At 43.1% G+C, this 27,284-nt stretch overlaps 1 protein-coding gene across 8 annotated transcripts in view; it reads left to right on the top strand.

Moving 5' to 3' along the window:
- LYPD6B (LY6/PLAUR domain containing 6B) overlaps positions 1 to 23,334 on the top strand; it is a 115,733-nt gene extending 92,399 nt beyond the window's left edge. For 6 of the 8 annotated variants that reach the window (XM_053257612.1, XM_053257600.1, XM_053257601.1 and 3 more), the window contains exons 2-5: positions 11,342 to 11,492; positions 12,979 to 13,077; positions 18,401 to 18,531; positions 21,941 to 23,334. In XM_053257612.1, coding sequence (XP_053113587.1) covers positions 11,360 to 11,492; positions 12,979 to 13,077; positions 18,401 to 18,531; positions 21,941 to 22,105 — 528 coding nt within the window. In that variant the 5' untranslated portion in view covers positions 11,342 to 11,359 and the 3' untranslated portion in view covers positions 22,106 to 23,334. Of the gene's footprint in view, positions 1 to 2,424; positions 2,460 to 11,341; positions 11,493 to 12,978; positions 13,078 to 18,400; positions 18,532 to 21,940 lie in introns of those variants that run through there. The other 2 variants (XM_053257622.1, XM_053257630.1) reach the window with 2 other exon arrangements.
- The last annotated feature ends 3,950 nt before the right edge of the window (positions 23,335 to 27,284 follow it).

Raw genomic sequence — 27,284 nt, forward strand, 5'->3', positions numbered from 1 at the left:
GCTAAGGCGATACCGCAGGCTGGATCTATGCCTGCTACCAATGAAGTGGTAGAATGGAGCATACCACCTCTCCCCACAAACTATTTGGGTTTTTCAAGCATTTGTGTGGAACACTAAAACAAACAAAAACAATCCTCCCCCCACGAACACACACACTTCAAGGGTGTTTTTTTTAGTGTTTGATTGGAACCATTGAAAAACACAATGGGGTGAAAAGTCCCATTCTCTGCGTATTTCCGGCTAAGAAAGGCCTGGCCAAGCTCCTGCCCACTGTATGCCTACCTGAAGCCATATCTCAGTGGCTGTAGCTCAGGCGTAGACACATTCTTCGAATCCATCAATTTTGAGATCCAGTCCCTGGCACCTCCAGGTAGTGTTGGGAAAGACCCCCAACCGGAAACCCCGAGAGCCACTGTCTAATCAGTGTCGACAATCCTGAGCTAGATTGGCCAGTGGTCTGACTCTGTATAAGGCAACCTCGTATGTATCCCTTCTCCAAGGTAAAGTTCCTTTAAAAACAAATTAGGAAGGTGGAAGGGGAGAATGGCAGGGAGGGCTTGGGTGTTGGCAGGAGTGGCAGGAACTAGACCTGATCCAAACCAGACATTTTGAGTGGAGAGAGTTTGCATTTCAGATAACCCCATTTGAAGTCTTATAATAACCCCACTTGGGACTGGGTTTATTGATTTTTTGCCTTTCTGCAACTTAAAAACCATTCAATCAATCATTTTTTCTTGTTTTGTCATGATATTATGGATATCAGTGTTGTATTTTAACCCTGTAAATCACCTTAGGAGAGATGGCTGTACTACCTTTCATAAATTTAACTATAAATAAATGCAGAAAATAAAACCAGATTCTTAACCTTGGACTGGTTCAGATGGACACCAGCCCCAACATTAACCGCCCAGAGACAAAAGTTTGAGTGGTATACAAGTTAAACAAACAAACAAACATGTGAGCAGGATGGGGTTGTGCCCAGAGCGCACCTACCCTGATGTCACTGCAGGATGTTCTGGTGCACTATCAGCACATTCTTTAACCATGTGAGTGGGTTTCATCCCTTTCACCTCTCTGCACATGCTTTGAGACCCAGGATTTTGGACTCTGAATCCAAAACTGTATGTTGGGACATCCTGCACTACAGTGATGTCAGGGCAGGTACGTTCTTGGTTCAATCTTGCTCTGATCACCTGATGAGGCTGGTGATGGTGTGTGAACTGGCCCCAGGATAATAACTGTAGCCAAAATCTTCCTTAGGCCACTCTAAAAGCCCGAAGGCTTTCCCCCAAAAGCCAAATTTTGGGCACCCACTGAAAGACAGGCAGAGAGGTACACACACAGACCTATTTGGAGAGGAGGTTCATGGAGGAGAGGTCTATCAATGGCTACTAGTCAGAGGGCTATAGGCCACTTCCAGCTGCAAAGGCAGGATGCCTCTGAGTACCAGTTGCAGGGGAATAACAGCAGGAGAGAGGGCATGCCCTCAACTCCTGCCTATGGCTTCCAGCGGCATCTGGTGGGCCACTGTGTGAAACAGGATGCTGGACTAGATGGGCCTGATCCAGCAGGGCTCTTCTTATGTGCTGTGTCCCCATCTCCATTGCACTCAGGATGTGAGGGAGAGTATGCAGGGGTCTCCGTTGCTGAACAGAACACTTGGGTAGGTTTGTATGGGAGGAAGGTGATCATTCAGGGCATTAACGTTAAGACCAGCACTTGGTCCTCCAAACAGCAGTCGAGCTTGCTGCATTCTGCACCAATGGAAGTATCCAAACATTCTTCCAAGGTAGCACCACATAGCTACATTACAATAATCAACTTTGGTCATAACTGAGGCATAGGCAAGCTGCCTTAAACTGAGTGAGACTCTTATAGCTCAGTATTAGCTCTCCAGGAGCCTTTACAGACAGCAGGCTTTACGTAGGTTTACCGCAAGGCTTTATGGTGAGTTTGGGGCATAATGGATACTCCAGTGCAAAAAAGTGGACATAAATTGGGCTAGGTTCCAATACAGAGGGAAAAACCTGAATCATGTTTGAAGTGCTTTCTGAAATATTGCACAGACTTTGGGGTACATCTGGCCAATTGAACGTCCATTCACCCTCCCAAAGTAAAGTCACTGTCTGAAAAAGCCCCCGGGATTCCTTCCCAGTTGTACCGGGAGATGCCAGGAATTGAATTTGGGACCTTCTGCATGCATAGCCTGTGCTCTTCCACTGAGCGATGCTCTCCTCTTTGAAACTGGGGAATGGCATGAATTACTGTGGCCTGTTCTGTTCCAGGAAGGAATGCAGCTGGCGTACCAGATGAAGCTGCTGGGAAGTGTTCCTGGGCAAACAGGAGCACCACTGGATCCAGCTGTGAATACCTAACCCTGGGTTGTCAGAACCATCAACCAAAAGTATTTGCAAGGTAGCAATAGTGAGCCCTCACCCCACCACCTGACCTCCTTCAAGGTGCCTGCCAGTGAAGTGCATACATCTCCCTATTACCTGATAGGGTAAATCTGTAATCTGAATTCATTGCTGCCTTTCAGGAGAGCCTGGCCTTCCAGGGTTTCTAATTTGTTGTACATTGTTTTTAACTGTTGTAAGTGTTCAGCCTGGTTCTCCAGAGTTTTTTAACTGTTTAAATGTTTTCACTGTTAATTAGTTTTATGCTGTTTTTTATAGTTTTGATATTAACTGTTAATTGATTTTAATTGTTTTTATTTTGATTTAACCGCCCTGAACATTTTTTGTAAGGGCGGTATATAAGATAGATAGATAGATAGATATGTGCACTTCACTTTTTGGCTTCTCCACTGTTTGAAACACTCCTAACTAGCATTTAATGCTTATGTTCATAAATCCAAATCATTTTTAGGGGCTTACACATCCCTGGCTGAAATCGTACATAGAAGCAAGTCATTCAGCAGTAGAAAGGCTTGCTTTTAGGGTATGTCAGTACATGTGTACATGGATTCAACCTTACTAGAGCAAACTGATGGTTATGGAGACTCATGCCAGAATCAATCAATCAATCTCTTCAAGTGTCATACCTGTATATTTCTTCTATTTGTTTTACAGGTCCTATATTTTGACTAACAAGCCGAAGGTTGCCGGTTTGAATCCCCGCTGCCACTATACTGGGCAGCAGCAATATAGGAAGATGCTGAAAGGCATCATCTCATATTGTGCGGGAGGAAGCAACGGTAGACTCCTCCTGTATTCTACCAAAGAAAACCACAGGGCTCTGTGGGCGCCAGGAGTCGAAATTGACTTGACGGCACACTTTACCTTTATATTTTGCATTATGTAATAAAGAAAGGAGTCATGTGCAACAAACTGGGGAAAAAAGTTGATCTAATGCTTTGGTTACATTCCAGCACACTAAGGCCAGTTGCTTCTGCTGTATGCTTTTTGTGTGACTGATAGTCAATCTTATATAAAACAAGACGGTAGATTTCACGGTCAGTGACTCCATTTTAGAGTTTTAATTACAAATAGTAGCTGAAACTGCCTGGATTGTTATAATTTTTCATTTGCAACAAATGATAGCTTCCAAGAACAACTGGCATTTGTGCATTTGTTCAGTTGGCATTGTGTAGCAGATACTTCCATGGGCTGTTGCACATCATTTAGCATGCAAAAACAATTAGATTAATGAAGCCGTGGATGGTGGGCAAAAAGCCACTGGAAATATTCAGACTGGTTTTCCTTTAGTGCATCTAGCAAGGTAAATGTTTGAGAGGTGGGGAGTTTACCAGAAGATTTATTAACTTGGTTGCCTTTTAATATGTAATCTGGGGTTGGGAAAATTTAGATTAAGCACCCTGTGTATACAAGAGCTATTAGCTATGCATTCCTCATTAGTGTATTTAAGCAGAGAATGTCTAACTACTAGATGGGTAATATTCTGGAGCAGGGTCCCTAGCACATGGAATGATGTGGATTCATGCACTTAATGGCTTTAAATCCAGGCTTCATGTACCCGAAAACTTCAATTCCTGTGCATGATTTGATTTGCACAAACAGAATATTGGCTCCAAATTCTTCTTCATGCCCTGTTTGACAGGCCTCACCTGCTAGTTAAAAAATAAATGCATGTTGTGAAAGAAGAATGTGGGCCAATATTTGATTACAGTGGTCCCTCGACCTACGAACTACTCGACATCCGATGTTTTCGAGTTACGAGCGACAAAAAAGACCGGAAGTAGTTGCCGGTTTAGATTCAGCTTACTCGACCTACGCATTTTTAGATGCGGTTTCCTCGACTTACAAATGTTTCCAGACCTCCGTGGTGCACTCTTCGACTTACGAAAATTTCGACCTCCGAACGTGCGTTCGGAACGGATTAATTACTTAAGTCGAGGGACCACTGTATGTGTCTTTCATATGGCCTTCTTACACAAGACAGTTATAACATTTATTTGTGTGAAAACAAACAAACAATAACATGGTTATCACTCAGTTTGCAGCTTGTAGGCATGATTTTTCTACATGAAACAACTACTACAGTTCAGATATCATTGATGCATGTTTGTGATGCACGTCACAAATACAGGACTTTTCAAAGGATGGAGTTTACATGTGTGCAACTGCATGGTACTGAGGAATGAGAAGTCAGTTGGCATATAGGCCCTAAGAACATAAGAACAGCCCTGCTGGATCAGGCCCACGGCCCATCTAGTCCAGCATCCTGTTTCACACAGTGACCGACCAGATGCCGCTGGAAGCCACAGACAGGAGTTGAGGGTGTGCCCTCTCTCCTGCCATTACTTCCCTGCAACTGGTACTCAGAGGCACCCTGCCCTTGAGGCTGGAGGTGGCCCACAGCCCTCTGACTAGTAGCCATTGATAGACCTCTCCTCCATGAAGTCATCCAAACCCCTCTTAAAGCCATCTAGGTTGTTGGCTGTCACCACGTCCTGTGGCAGAGAGTTCCACAATTGGATCACGCGTTGTGTGAAAAAGTACTTCTGTTTTTTGGTACTAGACCTCCTGGCAATCAATTTCATGGAGTGACCCCTGGTTCTAGTGCTGTGTGAGAGGGAAAAGAATCTCTCCACTTTCTCCACACCATGTATGATTTTATAGACCTCTATCATGTCTCCCTGCAGTCGTCTTTTTTCTAAACTAAAAAGCACCAGGTGTTGTAGTCTTGCCTCATAAGAAAGGTGCTCTAGGCCCCTGATCATCTTGGTTGCCCTCTTCTGTACCTTCTCCAGTTCAACAATGTCCTTTTTAAGATGTGGTGACCAGAATTGTACGCAGTACTCCAAGTGTGGTTGCACCATAGTTTTGTATGAGGGCATTATAATGTTAGCCGTTTTATTTTCAATCCCTTTCCTAATGATCCCTAGCATGGAATTGGCCTTTTTCACAGCTGCCGCACATTGAGTTGGCACTTTCAACGAGCTGTCCACCACAACCCAAGATCCCTCTCCTGGTCCGTCACCGACAGCTCGGATCCCATCAGCATATACTTGAAGTTGGGGTTTTTCGTCCCAATGTGCATCACTTTACACTTGCTAACACTGAACCGCATTTGCCATTTTGTTGCCCACTCCCCCAGTTTGGAGAGATCCTTTTGGAGCTGCTCACAATCCGTTTGGGATTTCACTACCCGGAAGAGTTTGGTATCATCTGCAAATTTGGCCACATCGCTGCTTAGCCCTGCTTCTAGATCATTGATGAATAAATTAAAAAGCACCGGTCCCAGTACAGATCCCTGGGGGACCCCACTTCTTCCCTCCATTGTGAAAACTCTCCATTTATACCTACCCTCTGTTTCCTGTCTTTCAACCAGTTAGCAATCCACACATGTACTTGTCCCTTTATCCCATGACTGCTAAGTTTGCTCAGGAGTCTTTGATGAGGAACTTTGTCGAAAGCTTTTTGGAAGTCCAGGTAGACTATGTCAACTGGATCACCTTGATCCACACACTCGTTGACACTCTCAAAGAAGTCCAAAAGGTTGGTGAGGCAAGATTTACCTTTGCGGAAGCCATGCTGGCTCACTCCCAGCAGGGCTTGTTCTTCTAGGTGCTTTACAATTTTATCCTTGAGGATGTTTTCCATCAATTTGCCTGGAACGGACGTTAGGCTAACTGGCCTGTAATTTCCCAGATTGCCCCTGGATCCCTTTTTGAAAATCGGTGTTACATTTGCTACTCTCCAGTCCTCTGGTACAGAGCCCGATTTCAGGGATAAGTTAAATATTTTGGCAAAGAGGTCGGCAATTTCACATTTGAGTTCTTTGAGGACTCTTGGATGGGTGAGCCCTAGGTGAGGGGTTCTCAAACTTTATTCCCCAGATGTTGTTGGACTATAGCTCCCATCATCCCCTGAGGGCCCTGAGTCTTAAGAATCCAAACTTAAGTCTTGAAACTCTGAAAAGCCCTGCTATATGGAACTTCCTCCCACTTCACGCCCCCCCACCAACTGCTGCATGGATTCAGCATGCTGCATGAACTCTTGGTTAGTGGACTAAAAAGCTGCTTCTGTAGTCCCATGTACTTTTTCTTTGCCACACTGAAATTTGTGGAAAAGCATACAAGTGTATTACTTTAGGTTTGCAACACAAAGATCATTGGAATGAGGTCAGCGAATAGGTGTATAATACTAGGCAGTGATAACCATGTTTCTTGTCAAGTGTTTGATTTGAGTATGGGAATCTCCTGTTCACCTTGTTCAAGTCAATTAGTGAATTAACTGAAATTGCACTGGAAAAATACTTTGGAGGATGATTTTTGGGAGGAATTACTTTATACAAAATTGTAATTTTTTTTTTAATCTCGGATGCAGACAAGGCACTGAAAGTACCTTAGGAGTTAGGATGCACAGAGACATACATAATTTTAGTGACGAATGTACTGTGCACATCTGGACAGATAGCTATCTTCAGATCAAGCGGTTCCTTGCCACACTACCAAGTTAAGGCGAAAGCCCTTGCTCAACCTTCTGAAAAAACCAAAGTTGGTATGGGGAGGAATAACAATATGTGATCATTCCCTGGGGCCAGAGGCTTCTTCCATTACCCTGGCAGCACTGAAGGCAGGGGTGTAGCTAGGGGAGAGGGGGCCTTTGTTTGCCCCTCTTCCTGGTGGCCCCTTGGAGTGAGGGAGAGAATGAAGAAAATAGGGAGAGGTGGAGTGGGGGGCCCTCAGGAGCTGAGGGCCCGGGTTCTTTGAACCCATCTGCTCAATTATAGGTGACTGAAGGTGCAGTGCTGCTTCCTGGAGTAGTTGTATGTGATCACAGCCACTCAGGGATGACATCTCATGTTGCAAAGGTAACAGAAGAACCTGCTCTGGCATAACAGCAAATGATATTATTCTGGAGGTTATAATTCCACCTGATGATCCTCTGCACGTGTTTTGCTTTGCCTGAAGCTTTTTGTGCTGAAGCAGCGAGGTCTACAGGGAAAGGCTTGCCTAAGGTGCAGGTGAAGTTTTAGGTTTCATTTACTGGCAATGTCAGTAGTTGGGCATTGCAGCAAGTTGAGTTCTTCACACTTTACATAAAAGATTTTTGCTTTCCTGTGGCAGATAAGCCCTGCATTGAAGGCTTTCAGCACTCCGCCCTCACAGAACAAACAGAAACGAGCCTGCTAGTCCAGCTTTTGTAAATAGCAACAGTATGCTGGAGGGGCAGGGTATAAATATTTTAAATAAAAGTATACAAGATTGAGATGCAAGGTTCTTTGCTTGACGAGTATGGAACTATTTTGAGACAAAACAGAAAGAAAGGTGTGTGAATTGAGGGAAGCCAAGTCTGTGGGCTGCAGCATTGTCAAGGCAAGGTTTTCATAGGCTGTTAAATGGCTTAGACTATTTCAATGCCTAGTTTACTACTCCTGTCTCATTTCAGATGATTATTACAGATAAATAAGCTGTAAAGCAAAAAATAATATGGAGATCTTTGCAGACAATATTTTTAATGGACAGTGTGCCTCCTCAAATAACCTGGTGCTGGTCTGCACATAGGAAGTGGTTTGCACCACAGCAACTAGACTAGGTAGCATCCTTTGACAAATTCCTTACCATGGTAGGGGGTAAACCCAACGTGATGAAAGGATTATTTAATCTACTTCTTGACCTTCTTATTGGGCACCATCACAAATACTGCCACTGCCACTCACACAGAAGGCTCCCTGTGACACTACGTGTGTGTGTGTGTGTGTGTGTGTGTGTGTGTGTGTGTGTGTGTGTGTGATAGAGAGAGAGATGTGGCTGTGTTTCATTCCCAACATGAGTCTTATGAGCTATTTTTCATTTTTAATAGTGCATAGCATGCAGCTGTTCCCCTTCAACTGCTTTGAAGAAAGTTCTGTTTTCTCCTTGTTGTTCCGCAGCAGAGTCCTGTCATTCCCCAGCAGTAGAACCAAGGCAGAGCTCTACTCTAGAGCAGGGGTTGGCAACCTTGGCTCCCCAGCTGTTGCTGAACTACAGCTGCCACCCCCCACCCCCAATTGCAAGGTTGCCTACCCCTGCTCTAGAGTATGAGCTGGAGGAGCTGTATGAACAACCAAGCGTCTTCAACAAATATTGGTATGAGGAGATTGTTTGAGGGGCATGACAAGTTGGACTCAGTCTGCTATCACTTACTGGAAGGATTTCTGTATGTGTGTATGCTGCTAAGTGTTTACACACATGGGTTCTTCATATGAAGCTGCCATATCCTGAGTCAGACCATTGGTCTATCAAGCTCAGCATTGTCTTCACAGACTGGCAGTGGCCTCTCCAAGGTTGCAGGCAGGAATTTCTCTCAGCCCTATCTTGGAGAAGCCAGGGAGGGAACTTGGAACCTTCTGATGCTCTTTCCAGAACGGCTCCTTTCCTAGAGAGGAATATCTTACAGTGCTCACACATCAAGTCTCCTATTCGTATGCAACCAGGGCATACCCTGCTTAGCTAAGGGGACAAGTCATGCTTGCTACCACAAGACCAGCTCTCCTCTCTGAGGAGGGTATTATGCAGCTCAAGATTCTGTCGTCATTCTTTTGGTATCTGATGAAGATAAACAATTTACATTCATAGGGTTGTATGTATGTATGTATGTCTTAGAAAAACTGAGGCAAAATGTGGTATGCTGTGCTGTGCTCATCTACTTTGAGCTGCAATGCTGTGTTCTTTTTATACTGTACTGAGTCATCTGAGCTTTTGTATGAAATCTTTTTCTCCCATATTTGTGATGACCAAAATGCATTAGCAAATGATGTGTCTTGAATTCTTTTGTGCATGTTGAGTGACAACAGTTCTATAAGCTTGTTCCCTGCATCATTATTCACTAAACTGCAGTGTCTTGAATTACCAAAAAACATGTGTGGGGCGGGGGACAGGGACGGGACACAGATCTAACTTTATCACATGCCACCTAGTGGTGACTATGAATAGTGGTCCTTCACGTCTTAGTATCAGACACTTCATGTTGTGTTGACATAACATTCAGCAGGTTCATTTAGTGTCTCCATAGATCTGTGCATTATTATTTTGTTTACTGCCATTTGGATTTACAACCATTTATCCCTAATAATCAACTGAAGCAAGGTAGAGGGGTAAACTAGCTCTTAAAATACTTCAAACCTTTGAATAGCCTTTGAAAACCTTGCCTGGTCTAGTTGATAATGATCTGCCTCTGTATGTTTTAGGTGTAGGATGAATACAGACACCCAGTTAGCCAGTAGTGTACATTTTAACTAGTTCAGTTCAGTTCTGTTCTGTTCTGTTTTATTTCGATCTCTGACCAGCAATACAAAGTAGGCAGATAAAAAAACTTTAAACATTAATGTTTAATTCATCCTTAAGTAAAACAATTGGATCAGGTATTTACATTTTAACTACTCAGCTGGTCGTCTATAATGTCATGCCAAGTGGTGTGGAAAGTTTTTACTGTGTGTCTGCACTGGGTCAGAAATCTATGACAGCACAGAAAGGGACAAATCTCACTGCTTGCAGGGAAGTAGAGGCCATTGGCTTAGACAGATGACCACGTGGTACGTTACCACTTAAAAAGAGACCATTCGCATTTAATAGAGGAAATTTTGTATGTAGATATGGGAACATGTGCTTGTGCATAGGACTTGGTGTTCTTGCCCTCAAAGTAATTCCTGTAATCGTAATGCACAGTATTTCCTGTATTCTTGTGCAGCTAAAATTGTGAGAAGGTAGTGTGGTGTATGATGCACTTTTGAACAAAGAATGGTACGGCATGGCCCAGCACTACTGCAGCCCCCAAAGTATGATCAAGCTGTCAAGTCCAGTTTGGTTGGGCATCATTAGATATCCAATGCACAACCAACCAACAATTTTGGTGTAGGTTACACAAGCCAGCTGACTGTATATATGAAGCCAGGTATAAACTAACCTGCCAGTTTTTTTCATGCACAATTTTTGCTTGCACTTAAAAACAGACTTGCTCTCCATCTTTATTTGAGAATATTTAACTTGGGTTCAATACGACCAGGAAATGCATGGTGATAATCTGCATATGCAAGTTCAGCTTCACATAGTATATCCTCTCTTTCTACTTACTTATAATCCAGGCAGTGAAAGGGTAGATTTCATGGTGCAGCAGGGAAGCAATCTGCCTAGAAAGCAGGAGGCTGTTGGTTCAAATCCCCACTAGTGTGTTTCCCAGAAAATGGGAAACTCCTATATTGGGCAGCAGTGATATAGAAAGATGCTGAAAGGCATCATCTCATATTGCACGGGAGAAGGCAATGGTAAACCACTCCTATATTCTACCAAGAAAACCACATGGCTGTGTGGTCACCAGGAGTCAGCACCGACTCAACGGCACAATGCACAACCTTTCTTTTTCCTTTATGTGGGGTAGTGATTCTGAATATTAAACCAATTCATTGTAGTATTGTACTCAGGATTAATTGATCTAAATAGAGGTAATCTTGTGTGTGTACCATAAACTACTAGAAAAATTGTGTATAAGAATGACAGCTCTAGTAATTTATATAAGTATAGTTGAAAATAGCAACTGAAGTTTGGGTTGCACTTGATTTCTAAGCAGTATTTTATCCAAGCTTCCAGCTTCTTGTGCAAGCTCTTTCTTTCTTCTCTCTGTCCTGCCACAACTGCTGTCTGCTGTACTTGGACTTTTGCTATAGTTCACAGTATTAACAATCCTGTACTGTATGTCACAACCAGGGCCAGCAGAAGGCAGTAGCCACTTAGCTTTGTAGGGTTGGTGTCTTGGTTTATTTCGTGTATGGTCCTCACTGGCACCAGCAGTGCTAGCAATGTTGGTTGTGAATAACGCACTACAAATATTATGCCATGTGTAATCACATTCCTAGTTCTTTATGGCTGTATTAATGATATGCTTTCCCCCCTTTTCAGGTGAAAGAGTATTGGTCTATGCTGTGTAATTACAGCATGCCTTTGCTCTGTCACATGTTGGCTGTTGCCTTTGTTCAGATCCTCATAATGTCAGGCAACTGGATTCTGGCCAAGAACATCAATTTCTATAATGTGAGACTTCCAATAGACCGTAAGTACCCCATTACCATTTTGTTGGATGTCAGTAAATAAATGTTGAGTTTCTCTCAACCCTCTCTCTCTCTCTCTCTCTCTCTCTCTATATATATATATATAGAGAGAGAGAGAGAGAGCGCTAAAAGCAAAATGTTGATTTGATTGTCTCCTGTGGTGGTTAATTATTAGGTGGAACTCTTGATTAATGGTTTGAAAAGTGCACCTGCATGTTCATCTGATTAAGTTATCACACCTTTTTTAAAATATGCATTTTGTATGTTTTTTGCATGCTTTTTTGTGTACATATTATGTGGAGGTTTTGTATCCACTGAGTATTGTGTGTGTCGTCCCCCCCCCCCGATTTGTTGCCCTGTTGTGTGGATGCAGAACCATAGGAGGCAAGGGGTGCTTTGCATCCAAGGTATGCCTACGCTTGTGTCTTGTAGCTCAGTGCTGATTTGAGCCACCTGTAACAGGCAACTGGTCTGCTTAATCAGCTCTGGTACTCATAACATTATCATAATATTGCCATTCTGAAAATTGTACCAGATTAAAGAGAGCCAAGTCCTCCACATGCCCTAAGCCTTGTTCGGACAACAGCGCTTCTCCGTGCACCTATAATGAATGCCTGTATTGCACGAGATGGCAGACTCTGCCCCACACCACTGTATGTGTGTTCAAATGAATGTCTGCAATGAGTCTACACATGTGCAAGTGTAAGGAGTGCTCTGTGGGGAGACTCAAAAGGAGCACCAGCAGAAAAAAGCTCACAGGCGAACTTCCCAACTCCTTTATCATCACAGCAGCCCCCACCCAAAAATCTGATTCTGAGCTTTGGAGGATGCTGAGGGCTGCAGAGGGAAGAAAAGATCAGCAGAATGTGTGCCCCATCCCCCCCCCCAATGAATGGAAGTGCTTTCCATTTGGGTCAGAGCATCTTAGGACCCACTCCCATGTGCCTGGGAACCCTACTTTTTTAGGGTTCCTGATCGTGTGGAGTGCTCTCCACATGTGTACAATTATGCACACACATATACACTGAAGGCATACATTTGAAAGTGCATACAGTGCATGAGGGAGAGCTTATTGCCCCCCTGCCGTAGCGTGTTCATTACATGCACAGGACAAGCCCTGTGTCTGAACTGCTACAAAATGTATGTGGTGTAGATTGGTGTCCCACAAAGCAGTGTGCAACCACTGCTGGTACCTGCTTCCCTGCATCAAACGATGCTGTTTGTAGTTTGCTGGTGTGGGGCCTTTGTTTCTGAAAGACCCCTCACATGGATTTTAGGCACACACACAGTCCAGTCTCCCACTGTGGTGCATGTTGAAAATCCAACTAAGGAGACTAATTCAAAATTTAACCAGGTTTACTGCTGCTTGCTTCTTTCAACATAGGGCTTAACAGTGCAAGGTGAGCAATTTGAGGTCATAACAGTAAGATATTTGAGATTTTGCAATGATTTAACTCCCCCCCCCATTCTTTTTGTTTTATTTTAAAGCTACTCCATTTCCAAGCAGCTTCAAGTGTTTTACTTGTGACAGTGTTGTTGACAATTACAACTGTAACAGATGGGCTGAAGATAAATGGTGTCCTCAGAGTAAGTGTGTGGGGAGTAGTAAGATATTGAAGAGCATGTGACTTGGCCTATCTATTAACTGCCCCGTATCATAAACATCAGGTGATTAAGGAGGATTAACATTCCAATGTTCTGATTATTTTTGAGCGCACAGCTGTTTTTCTGGACTGATTTTTTAGGAATTCATTCTTAAACGTAAAAGAGGGAGTATTACAAGAAACATTCTTTGCCCCCAGAGATCATAGTCCATCCTAAAGAGTGGGTTGTATATCAGGCATACTCAGAGCAGACAGGAAGTAGTTTTCATTTTTTCTAGCTTCTGGCGCTGGGGGACACCACTCGCTAGTTCCTTTCCCGTCTCGCTCAGGGCAGCAACTCCACCTAGAGAGCTCAACATTTGTGCTTTGCAGATCTGAGTCCTAACTCTCCTCCCACTTCTGTTTTCTGCTTGTCCCCCTTTCCCCCTCCCAGATTGTGCAAGAGGGGGAAGGGAGCCACTTTGATTCAGTTATTTAAATTGTTACCAAAATTTCCTTTTTCAGTTTGCTATTCAGCGAAATTGGGCTCCTTCTTCGAAGTTTGTTCTCTTTCATTTCTACCTTCCCCCCACTGGGTTCCTACAAATGGATCCTTCTCAGATTGGGGACATGCTCCAGGGCTCCCTCTCGGAGAGTCTCCTTTCAGAAAGCAGGAGCTTGCTCCAGCAAAAGCATGTGGAGCTCTCGGGTCCCCTCAGACTGACCCTCCTCATAGCCTCACCCCCACCTCTAACATCATGGTGGGGATGCCGGAAGCAGAACACATACCCATTTATCTGTCACACAGAAAGATTATCTGCTTTTGCTATGATGGAGAGCACTACCAATATCTCACCCTTCTCTTTGGCCTGCCTTCCACTCTGGGTTTTTTTTACAAAGACCCTCGTCTTGCTGGTTGCCCACCTCTGCCTCTCCAGCATCCACCAGTACCTTTAGCTTGACGATGTCCTGATCTGATCTCCTTCTGTGAACCAGGCCCAAACGGAACAGAGGACCACCATTCAGTGCCTCAACCAACATGGCTTTCTGATCAATTAAGCAAAGAGTCACTTATGACCATCCAAAGTCATTCAACTTTTGGGCACTGTCCTTGACACCAACCAAGCCTTAGTCTTCCTCAGAGAGGAGGGAAAAACTGGATTCTTTGACCCGTCCTCTGCTCCACCACTCTTCCGCAGACCTGATGCTACTATCCCAGGTCCTAGGGTCCATGATTGCCTGCCTGGAGTGCACCCCTTGGGCAAGGTGGCACTCCCGCCCCCTGCAATGGTTCATCCTTCCACTTCAGGACACGATCCTGACCTGTACGCACCTGAATATTCTTCTTCCACAGAAGGTCAAACACTCCTTTAGGTGGTGGCTCTCCCAGATGACTGCCAAGGGACTTCCCTTTTTGGAACCACAAAGAATAGTTATCACAATGGATGCCGACCTGACAGGCTGGGGTGCCCACTGCTCCAACCGGTTTGCACAAGGTTGATGGTCCTACAGCGAAAGATCCCACAACATCAACTGGTTAGAACTACGAGAAGCACGCCTGGCCCTCATACATTTTCTTCCTCTCATCGCAGGCCAGCATGTCCTCATCCAGACCAACAATGTGACCACGAAGTCACACATAAACCATCAGGGCGGCACCAGGTCCAGATCACTCATGGGGAAACAGACCTTCTCTTTTGATGGGTGGAGATCAACATAGCCTCCATCTTAGCAGAGCATTGCCAAGGAGTAGCCAATGTCCAGGTGGACTGGCTCAGTCGCAAAGCGGTAGACCCAGCAGAGTAGTATCTCCATCAAGTTTTCCTACACCTAACTTCAATCCTCGGGACGCCACAGGTGGACCTTTTTGCTTCTCCAATCAACCATTGTCTTCCTCACTTCTTCTCCCGCTTCCAGGCCAGAGGGGTAGAAGCAATAAATGCACTCACAGCCAACTCCACCCCGCCCCGGGCTCGTCTATGCCTTTTCCCCTACGGCCATCATCCCCAGGGTGGTAAAAAAGATGCTTGTGGAAAGAGGAGCTCATCCTGGTAGCTCCTAACTGGCCACACCAGCCGTGGTTCTCAGATATGATGTCCCTAGCTACTTGTCCACTGCTCTTCCTTGCTCTCGTCTGGACCTCCTGTCCCAAGGGCCAATATTCCATCCTGATCCCAAGTGGCTCTGACTGTGCGCCTGGAGGTTGAGCGCAAGTCATTAGCACGCAAGGGATATTCTGGAGCCACCCAGGATACCATCTTGGAATCCCGCTGACCCTTGATCAACAGAATCTACCACATGACTTGCACAGCCTTCTCATGCTAGGCAAGCAGAAAATGAGTCAACCCCCTCAAGGCAGGAGTGCTGGAAATCTCAGCATTCCTACAAGCAGGCGTTGACCTGAAACTATGCCCCAACACCCTGAAATGCCAAGCCTCAGCCTTAGCATCGGTTCTCCATCTGTCTTTACATGGGTCAAAGAACCTCCACCCTCAAAGGCACGTGGGGCTGCCTTTGTATGTAGTCTGGAAACTTCAGTTGGTTCAGAATGTGGCAGCCAGGCTGGTCTCTGGGTCATCTCGGAGAGACCACATTACATCTCTGCTGATGGAGTTACACTGGCTGCCTATAGGTTTCCGGGCAAAATATAAAGTGCTAGTTGTTATAATTCTGGTAGGCCCAGAATTAGGGCTTATAAAGCCCTAAACGGCTTGGGCCCTGGGTATTTGAGAGAATATCTCCTTCATTATGAGCCCCGCCGACCATTGTGGTTGTCTGTGGAGGTCCGTCTCCAGTTGCCGCCAGTTCGTCTAGAGGCCACACGGAGACAGGTCTTCTCAGTTGCTGCCCTGGGACTATGGAATGCACTCCCTATTGAGATACAATCCTCCCCATCTCTGACAATTTTTTAAAATATTTAAAAACCCATCATTTTACTCAGGCTTTTTCAGCTTCTGGATAATTTAAGGGTTTTAATTTTGTGACTGATTTCTAAATTGTTAGTTTTTATTTGTTTTTGTGTGTTTTATATGTGTTTTTAACTGTTTTATATCATTGTGAACCACCCAGAGATGCAAGTTTGGGACAGTATACAAGTGTGATGGATGAATGAATGAATGAATGAATGAATGAATAAATAAATAAATAAATAAATAAATATCCTGGTTCCTCTGAGGGGCATCAAACATAGCACCTCCTCCTATCCACCGTTTTCCTTCATGTAACTTGAACAAAGTCCTCAGCGCTCTAACCAGAGCGCCCTTTGAACCACTTTCTATGGTCCCCTTGAAACTTGTATCATACAAAACCCTTTCCATGGTGGCCATCACCTCGACCCACAGGGTCTCACAGTTAGCAGCACTATCATCATGGAAAGAACTGTATCAGATGCTGTTATTCTTAGGGTTGACCCTACCTTTCTACCCAAAGTCAATTCCACCTTTCACAGAATCCAGGACATGGTTATTCCATCCCTCTGCCTGTCTCCTACTCACCCCAGGGAAAACACATGGCAGGGCCCTAAGGACTTGCCTCCGATGTACCAAACCTCTCTGCAGATCTGATTTACTGTTCGTCTCTTTTCACTCTTCCTCACAGGGATCCAAAGCCTTGAAATTGGTTTTGGCCTTCTGGCTCTGCAAGTGTATCGTCCTCGCCTACGAAGCATCTAACTTCCCTGTACTGGCAACATCATGGCGCATTCTGCCCATAGCACCTCCACTATGGCTGCTTTTTCAATTCGGACGCCACTCGCAGATATCTGCAGAGTGGCCATGTGGTCTTCCACTACACCTGTTATTAAATACTATAACATCTCCTCCTTTCTGACATCTCAGGCTTCCTTCAGATGCAGGGTCCACCAACAGGTGGTCTGAGGACATCCGTTCCCTCCCAACAGTCTCAGCTTGGGCATGTCCCACTCTTTAGGATGGACTACGATCTCTGGGAGAAAATAAACATTGGTTCTTACTGTGATGAGTTCTTTCCCCCAGGGATCGTAGTCCATCCGGCCCACCCTCAGATGTACATAATTCACGTTTAACACAAGGGATGGGAGTTCGCCACTTGGGGTGATCATGGCTCCCAGGGCATACAGTTGTTAGGGAAGCCCTCCCTTATCACTTGTGAATCTCTTTTGAGATTTTCCTTCCTATGTATTTTATAGCTCTATTGTGTTGCTAATCTCAGCCTCTCAACCTATGTGCCTCTCTAGATCCTGTCGTTGCTGATGTGCTCTCTTAGTGATTAACGTCGAGGAACTGGTGAGTGGCGCCCTCTGATGCCGGAAGCTAGGAAAAAATTTGAAAACTACTTCCTGTCTGCTCTGATTATCCCAGAAATACACCCCACACTCTAGGATGGACTACAATCCCTGGTAAAAAGAACTCTTGGTAAGAACCAATGGTAAAAAAGAACTCTTGGTAAGAACCAATGTCCCTTTCTGTACTTCCATATGAAACACAATGTTCATATGTTACAGAGAAGCCACTTATTTGTGGCTGTTCTGATCCTGCTTCTGAAATGCTTCAAGGCCCAGAATGGGCAGAACTGAAAGCCAGGGTCTGCCCCACTTGATCATTGATGTCACAGATGATAATTATGAGAAGGACATAATTGGCTCTATACATGGCAGGAAAACCTTTGAACATTACAGCAGCAGTGTGGGATCTAGCCACCAGTTAGTGGTTTTTCAATACTGCATGTATTTCAGCAATTAGAAAACAAAATGGATGGTGGGAAGGTGTTGAAGTTCACCTTGGTCTTCTCGTCTGGGTGCTTCTCTATCAGTCATGTGGCCTGCTAAATGCATTTAGATGCAGATGGCATTACTTGGATGTTGTGTGGAAGGGATGGAGGCAGGATGGGTTAGGCAGACACCCTCAGCTCCTTTCCCACTATCTTGAGGGAAAGCTGCACTGAATGGGATTTATTGGGATCTGCTAATATGCAGGCATATTACAGGCATACCTTGTAAGGAAGAACAGAAATGTATGTCCTAATTTTGCTCCCTGAAACATCTCAGAAGATGGGAAGGAGCCTATCAAAAGTCCCGAAGTAAGCTTCCAGCTTTTGGGCTCTGTCTATGGCAGAGATGGGGAGGTGTATTACTTATGAATAACACCAGGTCAGCTTTTCAGACACAAGTCAGAAAGTATTGGAAAGTGTAATAAGGTTAACAATATGGAAGCAAGTGAAGACAAGAAGAAACAGCCATTCCTTCCTGTAAATTTGTAGCCTGTTGTGATATCTACAAAACAGCAAAGAAGAGGCGCAGTGATCACAATGAAACAACCCTGGTTTTGAATTTTCTTCCTTGGCTCCTTTAGACACACAGTACTGTTTGACAGTCCATCACTTCACCAGCCATGGAAGAAGCACCTCAGTCACCAAAAAATGTGCCAGCAGAGAAGAATGCCATTTTGTTGGCTGCCGCCACCATAGAGAAACTGGCCATAGAGTAAGTATTCCCTTCGCTGAATGGAAAAGCATTTTAAATCAAGGAACTTTTATACCTATTGATATTTTTAAATATACAATGTGGAATTAATGCCATGGTAACCTGGTTGAGACTATCTTTCCTGCTTACATTTCTCAGAATAGTAAGACTTATGTATGTGCACATTAACGTTCAGTTTCCATTAGCCACAGCTCCTAAAGCAAGAGAGCCCAGGGGTAGTAGATTACCTATAAAATATTAAACTAGTCTGCAACTGTCTTCCATTAAGAGGTTGACGTGTTAAAAGTACTGGCTGTAATTAAGTGTTTGGGCCAAAGACCAAATGAATGAATGACCTAATCTGTAATACAAGGTGGTCTCTTCAGGTCTGCATGGCATAGGTTTGTGTACCTTGGCACACTACAAGCAAGGCTGTGTATATTCCATGCAAGTACAATACAAATATAAAATTCTGGGAGCACAGTTCAGCTTCCCGAGAATCACTTTTGTTTTTAGCCTACTTTCCAGTAGGCTTATGAGATCACTAGGAGTTATCTGTGTGTGGCCGTGTGGCCGTCCATGTGTGTCCCCCAGTATCAGCTTTGCAGTACCTGGACCAATATGAACCAAATTGGCATAGTGTGTGATGATGTCATCAACCCCGATCCAAAATGGAGGACTCATAAACTTTTGAGGCGCAAGTGGGCTAACTTGTAAACTGCCTAACTGATTTGAACCAAATTTGCTGCAGCTCTAGGTACACATAGGGATGCCCAAATGGTGTGGTGTGTGTGATGATGTCATCCACTCCAATTCAAGATGGTGGCCTCGTGAACATTTGTGGTGCAAGTGGGCTAATTTGTGGACTGTTTAACCAATTTTAACCAAATTAGGTACAGTTGTAGTGAGTAACACATAGGAACACCTCAGTGGTGCAGTTTGTGATGATGTCATCCAGCCTGATTCAAGATGGCGGGAGCATAAACCTTTGAGATACACGCGAGCTAACTTGTGGACAGTCTAATCAATTTGAAACAAATTTGCTACAGCTGTAGGGACATATAGGGAGAACTAAATGGCAAAGATTGTGATGATGTCATCCACCCCAGTTCAAGATGGCAGATGCATAAACTTTTGAGGCACAAGTGCACTAACTTGAGGACTGTCTAACTGATTTGAACCAAATTTGGAACAGCTGTAGTGAGTGACACACAGGGACACCTCAGTGGTGCAGTTTGTAATGAGGACATCTGCGATGGGAGACACATGCACATTTGAGGTGTGCATGTGGAGAGGAGTGCTGGTCTTGTGGTAGCAAGCATGACTTGTCCCCTTAGCTAAGCAGGGTCTGCCCTGGTTGCATATGAATATGAGACTAGAAGTGTGAGCGCTGGAAGATCTTCCCGTCAGGGGATGGAGCCACTCTGGGAAGAGCAGAAGGTTCCAAGTTCCCTCCCTGGCTTCTCCAAGATAGGGCTGGAAGAGATTCCTACCTGCAGCCTTGGAGAAGCCGCTGCCAGTCTGTGAAGACAGTACTGAGCTAGATAGACCAATGGTCTGACTCAGTATATGGCAGCTTCCTATGTTCCTATGAGGTGCCAGGGATCTAACTTGTGGACCTCAATTTGCACCAAATTTAGACCAGATGTAGAGACAGTGAAACAAAAGTAGGCTGATTAGTTCTTACTAGAACAACTTCTTGTTTAATTTTTCTAGTCCTTGTGCTTTCAGATTTAGGCATTAAAGTGTGTGGATGTTGCCTTATGATCTCGGGAGCTAGTTTGGAGAGTGGGGGGGCGGGGGCTTAGTAAGGTTTCTAGGAGTAGGGTTGTGGCTCCAGCACTCAGCATAGCTTTTTGCTGTACTCATGGAACCAGCAAACACAGAATATGTTATTTTTAAAAACACCAGAATGTATATATGCAGATGTGCTTGGTTTTCAGAATTTGAGTGACCTTTATGTAGAACTGTATGTAGAACTTTATGTAGTTTGTTTTTAAAAAAACAAAAAGTATACATAGAACACTGGGATATGAGGCTACAATTACGAGGCCCATTTATTTATTTATTTATTTATTCATTCATTCGATTTCTATGTCTTCCAAAAATGGCTCAGGGAGAAACAACAAATAAATAAGATGGAAGTCTTTAGTCTAAGCAAGCCCTTAGTCTTTGTGGTTTTGCTGCCATGCTGTTGTGCTTTTGCTGAGAGCTGAGGTTCAGGCTTTCAGACATCTGTGATTAGACTGATTACAGTTGCATGTGGATTAATACATTTTGACCTAGATAGTGCATGTATACTATTATGAAAATTGTGTGTGTAGCTATAGAGACATAAATGTGTGGTCTCCAGTGCAGTAGAATGAAATACCATAGTAGATATCTGAGATGGTGAACTGGATTGCACAACTTCAGGCAGCAATGGGGGCAGGATCCAGGTTTTCAGTGCTCCCACTCATAAAAATCTCCTACTAAAACAAAACAAGCATATGTGGGGGGAGGTAGTCATCACTCTTCTGCCTTCATGGTGTACTAACAAGGAGCTTTTTATATAAGGGAACATGTTTTTGTGTAATATGTTTTTAAAAATCCATCACCTGTAATCCAAAGTGATAGTCTCAATTCTGCCATGTCAGAACTATTCCTTACTCTGCTAAGGACAGGGAATACATAGCATATAAAGTGTTGCATGCCACCTTAAGTGGCACAGCAGGGAAATGCTTGACTAACAACCAGAAGGTTGCCGGTTCGAATCCCCACTGGTATGTTTCCCAGACTATGGGAAAGACCTATATCAGGCAGCAGCAATATAGGAAGATGCTGAAAGGTATCATCTCATATTGCGCGGAAGGAGGCAATGGTAAATTCCTCCTGTATTTTACCAAAGAAAACCACAGGGTTCTGTGGGCACCAAGAGTTGAAATCGACTCGACAGCACACTTTACCTTTAAAGTGTTGCATAAATGGATAAATCTCAGTTTTAAAATATTATACACATTGCAGTTCATTTCCTCTATTTGACAATTATACATTTTCAGCCCCTTAACTAATGCCTACATTGAAACTGTTGCTATATCAGTCTGCAGCATTTAGTTGATGAATCAGATGGATTAATTGATTAAAAACTGTTGATTTTAAAGGAGCCCACAATTAACTGGGCAGTTATTACTTAATACGTTCTCTACAGAAAGCACAAGTGGCTGGTGCCACCCTAGAAAATGGAATGCCTCTTCTGTTTCACATAGTAATGTCTTTTCTAAAATTGATCCACCTATAACGTCATGTGTGTATGCTACCTATAGCAAAAGAATGCTCTTTTCTTCTAAAGTGTTGTTTTCTTCATATAAAATGGTGATTGATTTATTAAAATTGCTGTAATCAGGAGATGGCTCTATTTCTGTATAATAATGAAGTTTCTTAAAATCTACAGGAATGTGTCTCCTGCTGCGAAGGGATGATCTGCAATGTAGACATACCAACGAATCATACAAATGCTATATTTGCAGTTGTACATGCTCGGAGGACATCAGGTAGCAGCAGTCAGGCTGCTAGTATTCTTTTGCTGGTCTTCGCCATAATCGCTTTCTTGTTATGACATGACTTTTTTTTTAACCGAAAGTAACTTGTCTCCAGAAGCAAGACAAAGACTGGCTCAGATGGTGAGAGAGACACGAGAGTTCTCAGATACCTGTATAGCGAGGAAAAAGATGGAATATTGCTGTGTTTCTTAATGACTGGTGCTCGAATACTGGAGATACAAATTTGTGCAAAGTATCCAGAAGATCAGGCATGAGGACCAAATGTTGTGTTGCTCAGATTACCAGAATTCTCCATTTGGTGATAGAAGAGTCTGTGCATTTTTGCACATTATTGTAGCAACGAATGGCTAACAATTTAAAAATTATTTTTCTTCTCTCCGATGAGGAGGTGCAACACAGAGCTTCCTGTTATCTTCCCATGTCAGCATTCTTGCAGCTGTTGGTTTTTATTTCAGTATTTGTATCCCACCTTCCCACTTCACAATGAGGAGCTTGTGATGCCTAACACAGTAAAAAATAAATAAATCACAAATTTAATAGACAATACAAGGAAAATAGACAATTTGGAAATTTAATAGACAACCAAAGAAAAAAAATTAGCAACATTATGGCAAAGTGATTTGTGGACAGAGCAATAAAAAGCATCTTGGAAGTTTCATCATGATGATAAAATTGTAAAGCTGATACTACTAATAATAATAATAATACTATGAATATTTATATACCACTCTTCAATAAAATTCTCAAAGCAGTTTACATAGGGGGAAAAATGCATAAATAAGATAGTTCCCTGTCCCCAGAGGGCTCACAATCTAAAAAGAAACATAAGGTAGACACCAGCAACAGCCACTAAAGGGATGCTGTGCTGGGGCTGGTTAGGGCCAGTTGCTCTCTCCCTGCTAAGTATAAGAGAATCACCACTTTAAAAGGTGTCTCTTTGTTCAGTTAGCAGGGGATGATGGCATGGGGTCCAACATGTTATATTTGTTGGGACTCCAAACTACACCAAAGCAATAAATATTAATTGCATGCATTTGTCTTGCTGTATAGGTGCTATGATAACTGAGAAAACTCACTGAAAAGACAAAGTAATTGCCAAATAAGTATTGGCCACAATATAAATAAGTGAGGGAGACCAGATTTTTTTAGAAGGCCATATACTTTTGGCTGCCATAAACATTGTTGGATAGTCAACAGCAGCCTGCTTTACATGTGACAGGAGGAAGTTGAAACCTTTTATGTAAATCTTGCATTTGTGTTTTGGAATAAACAGTTTATTGTTTTATCCAAACTGAGGTTCATATAAATTATAATTAGTTAACAAACTAGAATAGCAAACCATGGTTTGATCCTGGTTTATTAACAACTATAGTTAGTATTTACAGGGTGCTTTCAGACATTGCATGGAACTTAGGTTGCAGCCAAGCTCCACGTGACCTCTTTCAATTCCAGCAGCATGCACTCCTGCCTCCCATCTCAGTGCAAGTGCCTACTTAATTTCTAGGTTAGGATATGCCGAGATTGGTTGTGATGTCCAAACCCACCAACCTCGGCTTATTCTCTCCTACCTGCTTCAGAAAACCCAAGCCTTGAAACTCACTTGCACCCGAACTGGAAACCATGGATTGCCAATTTGAACATCATGCCAAAGCATTTTTAAATTCCCTGTAGCATAGTTTTGATGGGATGTTTGAGTTCAGGCAGTGCATAAAGAGAATGTGGTAACCTAAAAAGAACAAGGCTTGTGTCTGTGTAAGTTTAGAGGACCACTTAAACCTCTGTGCAGCACAATCATCTATCCCTAAAAGCTTTAGAAACAACCAGACCTGGCACAAGGGGCACTACAATCGGGGAAGAGGAGGGTAACCGTGCTTCACAGAAATGCTTGCATATGGCCAAGGACACCATTATAGGTAGGCCACAGTATCTGTGAAAATGGGTTTCATGAATTCATATGAATTACTTGCAGATCCATGAAGCTCTACTCACCATGACCTAAAGACAGAGTAAATTATTGGCAATATTATACAGTGGAAACAAAAGATAAACATGGGTCATGTAAGCTGTGCTTCCTCAACACATAATTGTTTCCCCTAATAGATTTTTACAAGTAGGCCATCACAAAAGCGTGTTCTTTTGTGGGGGGGGGGTAAAGTCAATGATCTTGAGATCTGAGTTTTTTTAAAATGCTCACCCAGTATCTTCAAGCCCAGTGGAGTCCAATAGATTAAAGAAAACCTGTTGAACTTAGGAGGCCTGGCCTCAATTCTTGCTTAATTATTGACCTGCAGGCAGGTTGGTGCATCTTAAGTCTTCTTTCTCTGTAAAATGGGATTAATAATGATCTACCTTACAGAGCTGTTGTGAGGATGAGAAAAATAAAAGATGTTGGGTGCGATCTGTTTCTTCTGGACCAGTCTTCTGGTGCACAGAGAGCCACTTGTCCATACATGTTCAAGGTGATGTTGATGTGTGCACATGGCTAGTCTTAAGGGAAAAGACTAGATCACCACCCTGGGGCATTAAATGTACTGTATAAATGGTGACAATATATTCCAACCAGGAAGGATCATGTCGAGGTAAAATGGTTGCCTAGGCAATGCAATAAAACTTTTATTATTATGTTGTTTTCACAGAGAGAAACATCTGTGCTTAAAAGTGCATTCATTTTAATTATTGCTCATGGTTGTTCTGCCATGCTCATGGGAGACTTAAAATATTCTGCTTTTGAACTAAGATTTCCCCTGTTTGATCTCTTCAATATTACTTGAATGTAACTTGAATGACATGGAAATGAGAAGATCAGTCTTGCTGAAATTTTATGTTGCTTTTAGATCTGAACTGTTTCATGGATTCTCTTCATCAGGGTGTGTCGACTCATTTTACGACAATTTGTATGTAATTGATTACATTCTTTTAAAAATGGTTTCTGGTTTTAAAGGGTTTGCTGTAAATACTTGCAGACAATCCAATGGCTTTACTTTTGTTTATAGTATAAATAAAAATCACCAAGTAATATGGGATGATGGCATTCTGGAGCTGAGATAAGAGCAAAGTTGGGTGCTGTTTTATGAAAAACTATTTGGTTATCAACCATCTATAGATAGTCCCTTGCCTGTGCAGATTTAGTCAATAGTTACAGTGAAATCTAAAATTTTGTAAGACATGAATGTCACTGCTAAACAGCTGGCCTCCATTGTGTGTGTTGTTGAATTAAGGCTCTCTTATACTGTGTCTTGCAAGTATTATAGGTAATTGATACAGTTTTACTCATTAAGGTTGCAATGTTAAATGATTTGTTGCTGGTTATAAAGAGTGGAATTTCACATATGCTAGTGTTGCACATTTCGACACAAATGAGGGTAACCCTGAAATGCTTTCTTCCTAGCAATAAGTGTTCCAAGTTCAGAGGGAACATGTATAGACAAGTCCATTAGAAACAAGCCATGGCACGTAGCTCAGTGGTACTACACATGCTTTTCATATAAAAGGTCCCAGATTCTATCTCTGGTATCTCCACTTAAAACAGCTGTGTTAGCAGCACTGCTCTGAGACCCTGAAGAGTCACTGCATTCTAAACAGATAGCTACTGGTCTGACCCAGTATAAGGCAACTGCTTATACAAGGCATTTTGGAATAGAGGAAATTCCAACATGCCTTCCAATAAACGTCAGAATAGTGGAATACACATTCCTGTACTACTATTTATATACTGCTTTACAATGCAAAGTTTTCAAATTGACTTACATAGAAAATCACATAATATGGTTCCTTGTCCCCAAAGGGTTCATAGTTTTAAGACAAGGGTTTTCAGCCTTGGTTCCCCAGATGTTGGTGGACTTCAACTCCCATAATCCACAACCAGAATGGTTTGGATTATGGGAGTTGAAGTCCACCAACATCTGGGGAACCATGGGTTGAGAACCTCTGGTCCAAGAAGAAACACAGGAGAGACACCAGCAACAGCCGCTGGAGAAATGCTATGCTGTGGTTAAACAGGGCTAGTTATAGATTCATGAAATCAGGTTCATAGAGTTAGAGGGGACCTTGTAGGCTATCTAGGCTTAATGCAGAAAATCCAAGGTAATTTGCTCCATTATTGATCAGATTACCATTAAGAAGTTAATCCTAAATATTCAGCTGAAATCTACTGTCCTATATTTTAAGTCATTTGATCTAGTTCTGGGATCTGGGGCAGCAGAAAATGTCTTTTCCCTCTTCTACACTCTTTTCTACACTCTTTAGAAGAGTGTAACTGCTCTTCTAAAATTTGAAGACTACTATTATGTTAGGATGGAGGAAAGCTGGTCTTGTGGTAGGAAGCATGACTTGTTCCCTTAGCTAAGCAGGGTCCACCCTGGTTGCATATGAAAGGGAGACTAGAAGCGTGAGCACTGTAAGATAGTCCCCTTAGGGGATGGAGCCGCCCTGGGAAGAGCATCTAGGTCCCAAGCTCCTTCCCTGGCATCTCCAAGATAGGGCTGAAAGAGATTCCTGCCTGCAACCTTGGAGAAGCTGCTGCTAGTCTGCGTATAGTAGACAATACTGAGCGAGATGGATTCAGTATATGGCAGCTTCCTATGGTCCCACTCCATTTTCTAGTCTCTAGGCTAAATATATCCAGTTCCTTCAACTTTTTCTCATAGGGCTTGTATTCTAGACTCCTGACCATCTTCATTGCCTTCCTCTGAGCCTGTTCCAATTTGTCTGCATCCTTCTTTAAGTGCAATGTCCAGAACTGTGCTCCAGATAAGGTCTTGAATAGCATGAATTATTACCACTTAGAAATGACGGTTTTGTTAATGCAGCACAAAATCACAGTAGTCTTTTGGGCAGCTGCATGATAGTGCTGATTCATGTTCAGCTTACAATTGACTGCAGTTCCAAGATCCTTTTCACAGGTACTACTGACAAGCCAAGTACACCCCTCCCCCATCCTTATCCTGTGCATTTGATTTTTTTTTAATGCTCAAGTGCAGAACTCTGCACTTCTCTGCTGAATTTCTTTTTTTTTTTTTTTTTAGCCCACATTACTATTCTATCAAGGTCATTTTGAATTTTACTCCTGACTTCGGAGGTGTTAGCTATTGCTCTCCAGTTTTGTGTCACCTGTAGGCTTGATGAGGAATTCCTCCACTAATTCATTGATGTCCCTGATAGAAATATCAACCCTATGACACCTTTTTCAAAACCACCTTTCAGTTTGATGAGAAGCCATAGATGAGCACTCTCTAG

Source organism: Hemicordylus capensis, chromosome 1 (genome assembly GCF_027244095.1).
Source record: "Hemicordylus capensis ecotype Gifberg chromosome 1, rHemCap1.1.pri, whole genome shotgun sequence".
NCBI lineage: Eukaryota > Metazoa > Chordata > Lepidosauria > Squamata > Cordylidae > Hemicordylus > Hemicordylus capensis.